This window comes from Acromyrmex echinatior, chromosome 1 (assembly GCF_024713525.1).
Source record: "Acromyrmex echinatior isolate Ae372 chromosome 1, ASM2471352v2, whole genome shotgun sequence".
Taxonomy (NCBI): domain Eukaryota; kingdom Metazoa; phylum Arthropoda; class Insecta; order Hymenoptera; family Formicidae; genus Acromyrmex; species Acromyrmex echinatior.
In genome coordinates, this window is record NC_141852.1 from 8,554,149 (window position 1) to 8,567,127 (window position 12,979).

The window sequence follows — 12,979 nt, forward strand, 5'->3', positions numbered from 1 at the left end:
ATCTACACCATAGATTCCTGATAGACAAAATTATTTAAATAAAATTGAAGATAGAAATTAGATGTCCCAAATTTGTTCACACGTCCAAGTATAATTCATTTTATATCCGTTAACAAACATTAGCGGGGTAATAGTTTTCGTCAAAATTCACGATCCACAATCATTATTTGCGGAGATCGACAAGATTACTTCCATAAATTCGTAATCACGGCGATTTGACCGCGATTGTCTTCCGCGGTGATCGACGGGGGAATTGCCTTCAATTATTTCTGCGCCTTTTGTTTCGACATGGTCAATAACTACTGTTGATTCCAACAGGCAACAGTATGCGGTTTCGTGAAATAATTTCTTGAGAAATCGCGGTCTTCCGAGAATTCAAATAATCCTACCGAAAGAAACACTTTGCTAAGTTCATTTATGATAATTACTTTAAAAATACTTTGAGATAAAATTCCGAAATAAATTATTTTTCCGAAGCATGAAATAAATACTTTTTTACTTTTTCCTACCTCTTAATTCACTTATATTTACGAATAAATATCTAAATTACAGCTATATATATCGTGAAAACATTCTAATAATAAACGTCTATAATCGAACAGTGTTTCGTAACACATCTAGATCGCGATTAAAATTTTTTTTAATTCTTTTTTTTTACGAATATAATATATTGAAATAATAATAAGCTAAACTTAGAACTTAGAAATATAACCGATTTGTGGTAATATTGGTTATCTGTGAATAGAAATGAAATAAACAATGCAAATTATGTACATATTGATTATGCATATTTAATCAGTATTATAATTTAATCGAGACGTATTTCTTGAAATTCAATGAATTAATGTTTATAGTTTCTATCATATCCTGCTTCGAGTTTTTAAAAGTGCTTAATTATTATGTCTAGAACACAAATAATTTAAAGATAATGTTGTAAATACGAGAACAATAATTTTTTATATGATTCCAAAGATTTATTTTGTTTGAATAATTAAAGTTCATGTTAGAGAGTGGAAAAATTATATTTTTATAATGTATTTATTACACTATTTATTATATGCTTATTCATATTTATTTTCTATTTTTTATTCTTCAGCGTATTTATTTATTATGTATATGTATGCAGTACGTATGTATGTACGTATGTATGTAAATAATGTGTATCTTTCGGACTTAACCAATTCGTGTATATTTAAAGAGATACTAATCTTATCTGGATCCGTGTAGTCAATATTGCGTACACATATCATAATACGCATCATCAGTTATACGCATGCACATTATCGATGCCACGCAAAAATAATCAAAATTTCACATCACATTGAAAGAGAGGCTACAATAATATATTCAAAGCGTTTTTATTTTTTTTTTATCAAAAATATTAAAAAGAGATATGTTATGCACAAAGATTAAATGTTTTAGCTAAAAAATTAATTTGCTGTGAATTATCCTTTGTTTCGAGAAACAATTTATAAACTTATATATAACGCTGGTAATCAATAAGTAATGCAGATAAAAATTTCAGATAAATAAAAAAAGTATAGATGCTTAATACTTTCGGCCTATATACTTTCGGTTATGTCCACACATGTGTTATATGATAATTACGAAACAGCGCAAATACGTAATCCACTCACATCTATATAAATTTAAAAAAAAAGAAATCTGCAAATCAATCAAAGTGGATTCTATAATATTATTTTCAAATTTATACTATTTTGAGACTTATTTATATTATAATACAATATATTTATAAAATGTATATTTTCTCGTGGTTTTTTTAAGTAGATATTTTTTTTTTTAATATCAGGCAATAAAATACTGGATAAGATTTTTTTTTATTTTTTTATATTTTTTCGAAATAATGCGAAAAACATTCTTACTTTTTTTTTGTCACTTTTATATAATTCTCTTTACTTTATATAAATTGATACAATTTATTAATTTATTTTATATCTTTAATTTTTCATCAAAATTATGATTATATATTATCTTTTAATGTTTTATATAACTTACAAACTGCCTTTACTCTCTCGCAATTTTCTAATTAAATTTATCATAAGATTTTTCCTAATATTTGAATTTTTGTAAATTTTCATTACGAAGTATTTCTAGAATTACTTTAAAATTAAGTGAATTCGAGTTATGACACAATTCGAGTTATGACACAATTATGAATTTATGATTATGACATAATTTAGTATCAGCACTTTGTAAATGATGTTGAAAATGAAATTTTCTTCATGTATTTAAAATTATTCTAAACAAAAAGTTAAAAATATCAATTACAGTCATCATTCAAGCAAAAGTTAAATCAACTTCCTTAATACATTTTGATTATACTAATAGATTCCTTAATTTATTCATAACGTACGTAGATTTGTCAAAATGACATTGTTTTTTTTTTTAGATTCTATAAAATCTAAATTTAGAATTACATTGAATTTAAATGAAATATTTCGACACATATTTTATGATATTAATTCACTTAATTAAAGTGTTTTATACATGATTAATTATAAAATAATTACTTTATTTAGGCGTACTATTAGAATTTTATTAATCTCCATTTAACATTGAATTTTTCCTTGAGACATTTTGTATGAATAAGCAATTTTGTCAATAACAATAAAGCATTCAGGAATTTGAAGAACGTTAAAACTGTCAACATAGCATATATGTACGCACATTTGTATGCACATTTTTATTAGCTATACAGAAAGAATATTATGACATAATACTTTCTATATCAATAAGTTTTATCAATGAACTATACAATAAATTAATTTTTGCATCGTTCAATCGTTGCATTTCTTGTCGTGTTTAGTACATTGACATATTTTACAGTGCAAAATTAATAGCTATCATTAATCTTTAAATGATATTTTTTACAATATTTTTTACAGCAATATGCAACGATCGATGAACAACAAGGTTAAATCGATCAAAAAATATATAGCTTCGCGAAGATCACCATTAATGCTGATTGTAATCATGTGCATGACTTGGTTATAATATAGTAGTCATTATACATGTGTCATGTGAGAGAATATACTGCGAAACTATAAATTACAAACAAATTGCACTTCACTCTATTAATAAATTATGTAAAAAAAAAGATAATTAATGATCTTTCTAACCTTTGTAACTTTTTTCTTTTCTAAATAACATATAGCACAAAAAAGTTAACAAATTATTACAAGTTAATGAAATTTATGGTAATCTTAAATCTTAATTTAATTAGAAAAGAAACATCACTATTTATTTATATATTTCTTTTTCAGTCAATATTTATTTATATAAATATATTTTTTAAAATCATGTGATTTTATTTATTGCGTGTTTAATTTGTCACTTATATAATATATTTCTATTATATATACTATTAATGTACATATATTAGGTGTAGTAAAAATAATGGATTTCTTTTTACTACACCTAATATTAAATGTAATTTATTGTTTGTACATTTATTATCAATTTTGAATTGCTGACAATAAAAAAAGTACATAAATGGAACATAAAACAAATACTAATAATGAAAGAATTAACATTTGTGCGCAATCTTCTTATTGTTTTTTTTCTCCCCCCCCCCCCCCCCGAGTGTTCTGTATATTATGATTATTTAATTTATTCAATGTTTTACATTTAAATCACGATTAACAAAAGGTTTACGATTTGCTAATTACGTAATCCAAAAAGACTAAAGATAGTTATAAATGAGAATAGGGCGTGTAAAACTAATTTACTCCGCAAACATAATGATCGTCTTTTCGACGCGCAACAGATTATAACGGTATTGCAACTCCTGAGTATAATTGAAGCCATTTAGCGAATTAATTCCACGCTTACAACGATCTCATGTACGCCTGACGCCTTTCAACCACACGAATTTATTCTTAAATTCAATAAAATTCTGCTAATTAAAAAATGACTTTCATCTAATGGAAATGTATACATACTCGTTTGTGTTTCTATCTTTTGTACATTTTTAAACACGATTTTAAGAAATTTTGAAATATACACAATTTGGGTGACAAACAATCTTAAAAAACTTTTCCAGTTTACTTGATTTAAAAATTTCACAATTTTAATATTCATACAAAGTTTTAATATTGCATAAATTTTTAAATATTATTTATGTCATATTTAAATTTTGTCTTTTAAATTTTAGAAAAACGAAATGTGATTTTTTTTATATCATGTAAAAATTAAAAGTTTAAAAAATAAAAATTTTTATGCCTTTTTATTAGTTTCTTTGTTGCATAATTTGTTAGCAAAGTGAAATATGATTTTAATTGCAGTTCTAAGTGTGATTATAATTGATTTGAGTTCTCCATACAAAGGATATCCTCTTGCATAATACACATCAATGATCATGTTAAGAACTCGCATGGCATGAAAGATGATTATCATTATAATTAATAAAATGTATATAAACATTATAATCAAGTGATTTGAATATTATTGTTTCAGTATCTTATGAGTGGTTGGGCGAAAGGTTATAATATCCATTGCCAACCGGTGGATTATTCGTCCAGCCCGATGGGCCTCAGAATGGCAAGAACCTGCTGGTGGTACTATTTTAGCAAATTTACTGAGTTCTTTGATACGGTGAGTATCGATTTTCACTTGACTTATCGAGTAGGGTAGAACAGATGTTAAAATACGAAAGTTCCGTTCGATAAATTCATTTATAACTTTAACATAAATTTCGACAAGTATCTTCGAGTTTGAAATCCTTGTCTTTAAGAATCTTTGAATAATTTATGGAAAAAATAGTTGAGTCTTTTTTATATCTATTGTTTTATTTCTTTAAAGATACATTGGAACTTCCCAATTTGCCGCTCGTTATATTCCTTTTTTTCTATTCCATTATTACAGAGAATTATTTAATCCCGTTATTCATGAATGTTTTATATCTATAAATATTTTATAAAAATTAAGAATTCCTTAAACTCGAATCAGAATAGCATTTATTATATTTTTAAAAAATTAACAAAATAATTTGTTGGGGAAATATTTTAAGTGAATTACCGAAATACCGAGAAAGATAAAGAGAATAATCGAAAATTTATATATTTTTTAGCTGTTCTTTATTCTAAGGAAAAAAAACCAACATGTTTCAACGCTTCATGTAATTCATCACGGAGTAATGCCCTTTTCTGTATGGATGGGGGTAAAATTTGCACCGGGCGGCCACAGCACGTTTTTTGCCCTTCTAAACACCTTCGTACACATCGTGATGTACTTCTATTACATGGTAGCTGCGATGGGACCGCAATTCCAGAAGTACATCTGGTGGAAGAAGTATCTCACTACTATGCAAATGGTAAGCTCAACGTTATCTCGCGTTATTACGAATTTAGAAGTAACAATTGTCTATTATACCATTTTATGCGATATCTTTGCAAATAACGTTCTATTCGTTATATTTCGCATTATATTTTGTCGACAATTGATCATTTTATATTACTATTATTTACTATTATTTACTATTATTATTTACTATTATTTACTATTATTTTATATTACTATTATTTACTATTTTAAAAATATATTCACTTTTAAGAGATGACATTGTAATACTTATTTTATACTTTTTGAACGCAATAATAGATATGAGGGAAAAAGTGATTTTAGATATAAATTCATGCTTGTAAAAAATGCGTAAGTAACTCTTAATCATAAAAAACAACCATTTCTCATGTTCAGTTGAATTAATTAAATAAATAAAATAGACAAAGTGGATTATAAGATGAATCACTGACCGAGTTCTCAATTTGAAATCTCATTCACTCTATAATCCTACCCATCTGTCGGTATTGTTACTGGTTTCTCTAGCCTTTAAAATACATCGATATATTTCAAACCATAGCGATTCTTCGCACATTTTACATGCCTTAGAGTTTTTTATTATCGCTTTTATTATTTACCTGACAATTTATCCTTTTGATTTCAGATACAATTTGTGATGATCATGTTCCATCAATTCCAATTGTTCTTCATCGAGTGTAACTATCCGCGAGGTTTCATGATCTGGATCGGCTTGCATGGTATCCTATTCTTCGGGTTGTTCTCGGATTTCTACAAGACAAAATATACGTACGACTCAAGGAAAAAGTCCATGAAGAAGATGCAAAACGGTATTTCCGGTGGAGCTTGCATGCCAGTTTTGGAGGATAACGATAACGCGACGCACAACGGTGTGTCCTCGTACACTACAATCTACAACAAGGAGTACAACAGCTGTTACAGCAACGGCACAAACAACGGTTACGTTGCCAATAATAACATCACGGAGAAAAAACTCGCTTAGGACACGTGGGAAGCTCGAACATTTTTTTTATGTGCCAGTCAGCTGCTCGTCTTATTATACCTACAATTATCATTCTATCGTGAAAGATCACTTTGCAACATGTCCATAAACTTAGGTATGAGAATAAAAAGCCAAATTACATACACGTGGTATGAAAGACAACGAGACAAGATCTCGGACGGAAGAACTGGCACGTATTATAAAGCGAAACATCTCGTTATTCTGCGTTATTAGCAGAGCAGTAGTTGTGTTCACTAACATAGTATCATCGACGACAGGGCTGTTACGACAGAATGTTCGATGTTAAAACTAATAGGAAGAGAAAAAAGAAAAAATAAATATGATACTACCAATCGCCGTGGGAAAAAATTATTGGGAATCATTTTCGGGTCTTTGTGAGATATGGCGTAGTCTTTAAATTAATGATTTGTGACATCTGCTATACGAAAATAGAACATTAATAATATTATTGGAAATCGTTAATAGTACAGATAAGAATATTAGAAGGAAAAAAACTAAAAGAACTACTTTTGCGATTTCCGTGTTTGGCGTTATACAGAAACTACTGCGGTTTATAAAATCTTTAAATTACGATTAGTTTGACAAAGCTAATTAGAAATGAGGTCACATTCGACGAAATGTGAAAATAAGTTGTAAGCTGGGTAACGTTAATACGCACACAACATGACGAAGAATATCATTCGAAGTATTCATCGTTAATAACTACTGGAAAGAGCGACATTCGCTGTGCGTGCAATTTTTTTTGTACTGGTTGTGTACGTATTGAATACGAGTGTGGATGTTTCTTAGTCGTACGTAATTTTTCAAAGCATCTCTTGTTGAGACACATTGCTGGAACTAAACTCCCCTCCCCCCTCCCTCGTACCATCATTATCGACTCTGCCGGTCCGGTTGTTTCATCTTCGGATAAACTATGTGGTAATTTAAGAAATAAAAGAGAGCGAAAGGACTAAGATGAGATTTATCAAAAGATTGAACAATCCAATCTCTGTCTCTTTCTAGCCCCGACTGTGTTCAAAACTCCGGTGTTCTTACAAATTAACGTACAAATCAATTCGCCCAAAATATCGTACAACAAAGTTGGCTGTATAATTATATTGGCAATATAAGTTAATGATTCGTAAAAATTATCAATAAGTAGTTTAAAAATGCTTCATATTTCTTTTTCCAAATAATTATTGAGTTTTCCTCAAGATAATTATGCCATCTTGTTATCATTTTAATCAGTTTTCAAACATTACGATTTATGATCTTAAATTTGCTTTATATTTGTACCTTTTTTTTATTTTAATTTAAAAAGTTAATTTAAAAATTTAATGAACTTTTTATTTTAAGTTCTTCCAAATTTCCTTTACTTATAATATAATATGTATTTTATTTATATTGTCTTATATTCCCGAAAATAACTTATTAATAATAACTTGTTTATTTTGTTGACAATTTCTATTTTTTACCGCTTATTTATGTTAATCAATTTTTACTTTCTATCGCTTGTCCTTTAACTTTATGAAAAAAACTTTACGAATTATTAGTAATATGTGCCAACCTCATCGGCTATACTTGACTTTTTACATACAATATATAATTCACCACGTGGCTTGATTCTACTAATGGTACGATGATGTCTATAGTAAGCTGCCGAAAAGAGTTTGTTTGTCGCTTTGATTGCTTTATTTTCAAATACGAACGGCAATGTAAGCTGTATTGCGGCTTGTTGTTATTATACATGACGTAACACGCTTTAATCGATCAGAAAAGGCATATGACGTTCATGTCGTGAAAATCACATTCTAATGTTGTAGAATCAAGCTTCGACAAAGAGAGCAAGTACTTTTATGGGCCTCTCTTACACGTGATCCGTAAGTTTGATCACGCGGTCGAAGAGTCGAACGAATGTGTCTCAAGATATGTATACACACACGCGAATAATACTATATTTGAGGGGAAGGGCAAATGTTTAGAGATCGTAATAGTCGCACTATAAAATTAATATATTTGTACACACTTCCTATTTTTATGAATATATTATTTATGGTGATCCATAATAAAATCTCTGATGATAAAATGTTTCTCTCGATTGTAATAAATTCAACCTCGGCTATTTTTACAGGCATATAAGCTAGCTCTAACGAACGAGAGTGAGAGAATTATAATCTTAACATCGTATTCGTCATAATGAGCTTCCTCATGAAAGTACATACATTTGATGACGATTGTTCGCAAAACAATCAGAAACAAATATAATCACCGAAAATCATTCACAATTTTTTTTATTTATGCTTACAATGAGTTTGTAAAACGTTCCAATCTTGCTTGATCCAAAAATGCAATGATTTTTTATATTCAGAAATGCTTATAAGATGTAACTTGGATAAGCCCAGATTTGAATTATAAACATATACATAGACGAGACGAAAATATGTATATTTCCTTAGATTATTATATAGAATTAATTTATCTCTACAAATAAACGCGTTCCCTGTGTTTCCGAATTATTACAGTGCACTTCAGAATTGACGTTTCAGTCGTCGATTTTTCATCTTTCAATTTAATCATTCACTACTCATTTATCGAAGCTTCGCTTTGTCCGATTAAGCATAAGTGTAATAGAGGACATTCTCGTGTCTTATAACGAAATATGAATGACAACGCATACGCATAATCTGAAGAACTGCCGTAATTGAATAAGAGCGTGCACGAAATTTCATAAGACATGAATTAAAAGCGGAAACTTAAACTAAGAGAAGTATTTAGCGAAGTATTTCTCTCAAGTGTTTCAAGAGCTTTATGCAATTTTTTTGTCTTACGTACAATATAATGCGATAAAAAGTAAAGTTATTTCTTAACTAGTTAAATTTCTAGATGGTAGTTGGACATACTGTGTTACGTTATCTTATTGTTATGTAATGTCTTGTTTAAGTTGTGATATTGCGGTATTGTGGTATATAATAGTACTAATTAATATGTTTAAGAAGAAAGAAAATTTGACAAGATAGACAATGAAGTGTAAATTATAACTTTTTTTATTGGTATCTTCATAGATAATTTTTAGTTTTTAGCGAGAATAATAAATCTCACTAAGACTCTGAAATCTATGTGAAGTATCATATTGTTTAATAAAACACAGAATAGTCGAAAGATTGTACAAAAAATTTAACTTGCATCTCTTTAAACAACTGATAAACAGATTATAAAAACTTTTAAGGAGACCAAGAAAATCTTTCGATTTTTTTTCCTAACAGATGCAATACTTTTCCTAGAATATCGTTGCTACTACACATTTTGTACTTTGACTGTATTTTATTAACTTAAGCGAATCACTTTCTCACGCATTGACCACAATATTTTTCTAACGAGAAACCGGATTGAGCTATAGCTAACTGCAATTTCACGATGTAACTTTAACCTTTCATAAATCTAATTATTTGTTAAGAGGGATTATTATTATTTATGACGGAGTAATTAGGTCTTATTCTTTTTATATTTCCAGCAATGTTCATACGAAACAATTACGAAAGTTTGTATGAAATACAACTGTATAAATATCGTATTTTATTTCTTTTTAAATTTAGACTATTTTATTCTTAAAATATAATGTTTGCATCTCTGTTTTTCTAAAATAATTAAGTTAATTTAGTTAACGAAATGTAAAACGCAAAGATTTTCATAGAATTTTAGGGCATAATGCTAAATAATAAAGTGCGATATCTTCATATGTACATAGAAATGAGCGATCTGCGCGTATGATATGCTACTACGTTTCACATTCATGTTTTTAGGCGCACTCGAAAGATCTATCAGATCTACTAAAAGTGAGAAACTACGACAATGAAAGAGCGTATCGCATCATGTACCTAAACGTTACGAGCTCTGTAATGATTCTCATTATATTTTTGTACATAATTGGGGAAAATTACGAGAGAACAATAAAACGATTGAAATGAAAGAAACTCGGCGTACTCGAATATTGCAAGAAAGTTAATGACAGGCACACAATGCGAAATTTAAAAGTAAATTTGTTATATAAAGTTTCTTTGAAAAAGGCAGTTTTTTTAAAAACAATATATATATATACTTATACCAATAATTATTCAACTAACAGATATTTTATATTTTACTCCGATTTTAAAATAATAAGTGTCCCATACTGTTAGTAAAACAGTTGATATTTTATTAGAATAATTGACACTGTTTTTATCGTATATTGATTACATAATTGTATTCTAAATTTAAATTATTCAAATAACGTTCACGAATTCTTATCAATTATGCTTGAATCGATATTATATTGATTCGTCAAAAAAAATTCTGAATCCAAAAAACAATTATTAATAATTGTTGTTTCTGAATCATTTTTTAAATGATTCAGAACTTTTTGAACTGTAGTAATATAATATGGATTCAAGAATAATTTAAAGACAGTTCGATGTGAATGTTGTTTTAATAATTTAAATTTAAAATACAATTATAATCAACGTGCAACACAATAGTATCAATTATTCTAATTAAAAATTATCTGTATTAATCACAATATGGAATATTTATTTAGCTTTAAACATCTCGTTTGAATAATTATGAGCACTAATATGTGTGCATTTACATACACACACACGTACGAGCGCGCGTGTGCGTGTGCATGCGTGCGTGCGTGCGTGCGTGCGTGCGTGCGTGCATGCGTGCGTGCGTGCATGTGTGTGTGTGTATTTACAGCTCGATTTTGATTGGACCACAACACTTGTAACACGCTTGTGATGCTGTGATGCAACTAATGTAGAACCAGCTTTATGCACAAATGTTTTGAAATATTCTATCTTTGATTGGCCAATTCATAAAATTTTCCTAATTGAGCAAATGTTTCAAAGCATTAGTAGTGAGATTTTAATTGCACCTATAATCATAAGTAACATCATATAGTTACGCTAAAATATTTCTTCCTTTCATTTGCTATTATGAGATACGTCTCATATAAGGAAACCCTTGTGTCTCATACCAGAAACCCTTTTTTTGAATTAGCAAAAATCGACAATTTTGATAAAAATTACTTTTACATACTGCAAGTAAGTGTAGCTATTATCGATTGCAAACTACTAACTTTTGGCGATAAGATTTGAGCATATTTCCTTTGAATATATTTCATAAATTTAATCCTTTGTTGACATACTGGGTAAACCATTCATAAAATTATTTTAACTCTCTGAAACTCAATTTTCTTTTATTTTGTAGAACAAAAATTCAATGTTTATAAAAAAATCTATTTTTTCAATTCCCAAAATATCTTACATTTAATATGCAAAATAGATACCCTTTATTCAAAACCAACTTACAAACTAATTTTTGTTTTGAAGTATCATATCTGAACAACAATTCTGTAAATTTTTAACTTTTTAATATTTAACTTTTTAATATTTAACTTTTTTAATATTGAATTTTTTAAAAGTTACAATGTTTCAAAGATTTTATTCGTTTTTTCTCTCAAGAATTTTTTTCACAAAAACTATAATAAAATTTCAATCAGAAACTATTCGAATGTATTCTACAGACCTTGAAGTTGACCCATAATTTTTTTCATATTGATTGGATTTTTTAAATAAGAATGTCAGTTATTTAAACATTGCTTTGAATTACCCAGTGTGTCAAAAAGCGATCGAAAAAAGAGGTATGTCAACAAAGGATTAACATAAAAATAAGAGTCAAGGAAATTAAATAAATTACAAGTTTTTAAAAAAAAAGGTATTTCATAATATTTAGGCTTTTACCTTATATCCGAAAAAACGCAGCCATATTGCTTTGTTGACACTCAACTTCAATTGTCACGAAATGTGAATTTAGAACGGATTACCAACGAATAAACGTTCAATTTATATTGCAATTAACGAATACATTAAGATATAACTCAATTACACCTGTACTAATTAAACGCGTCGCAACATCACTCAGCTCTCAATTCCACTACTTTTCATTTTTATTCCCGAGATGAAAAATTATACAAACGCACTAAATTTAAATGATTTTGATTGGTTGATCTCCACTACATTACTTTTGCACGCGATTTCAAAATTTTCGACTGTCATGAGGATACACCCTAAAGTCTGTATCACATTACACATTAGAAATTAAGGACTACAAATTAAAGATTAAATTTCAACCAATCAGAATAAAATGGATTAAAATTAAAATCGTTTATATATATATATATATATATATATATATATATAATAAAATAGAATATTCGTAAATTAAATGCATGATCTCAGTAATAATAATAGTATAACTTAAAATTTAATAATTTTTTTATTCCAGGCTATCAGAACGAACAGAATTATGTCAGAACGACATTTTTAATAAGTCTTGCATACCTTTTTTTCTATAAATAAAAAGTCTTATGAAAGTTTTATATTAATATACTAAACCTCCTCTTTTTAAAAAATTCATATAATCTTTTAGCCTTCCAAATGAGAATTTCTCCTGAAGCGTCGTTTTTTTCTTCTTATTCTTCTTCTTAAAGGTCCTTGTCTGAATTTCCAAACAATTTAAAAATTGATACGCGCGAATTAAGTGTGCTTCGAAGAGACCAGCGATTACGAGAGTGGCGATCGGAGCGCGGCGACTTCCGGTCGGCCGTGCTCCGCGGTCGTGGGA

General features: G+C 28.3%; 1 protein-coding gene across 2 annotated transcripts in view; it reads left to right on the forward strand.

The window, feature by feature from the left end:
• The window catches only part of LOC105146624 (very long chain fatty acid elongase 7), a 48,402-nt gene extending 38,112 nt beyond the window's left edge, over nucleotides 1-10,290 (forward strand). For both annotated transcript variants that reach the window (XM_011057012.2, XM_087414334.1), the window contains exons 4-6: nucleotides 4,477-4,614; nucleotides 5,090-5,332; nucleotides 5,963-10,290. In XM_011057012.2, coding sequence (XP_011055314.1) covers nucleotides 4,477-4,614; nucleotides 5,090-5,332; nucleotides 5,963-6,319 — 738 coding nt within the window. In that variant the 3' untranslated portion in view covers nucleotides 6,320-10,290. The remainder of the gene's footprint in view (nucleotides 1-4,476; nucleotides 4,615-5,089; nucleotides 5,333-5,962) is intronic.
• The last annotated feature ends 2,689 nt before the right edge of the window (nucleotides 10,291-12,979 follow it).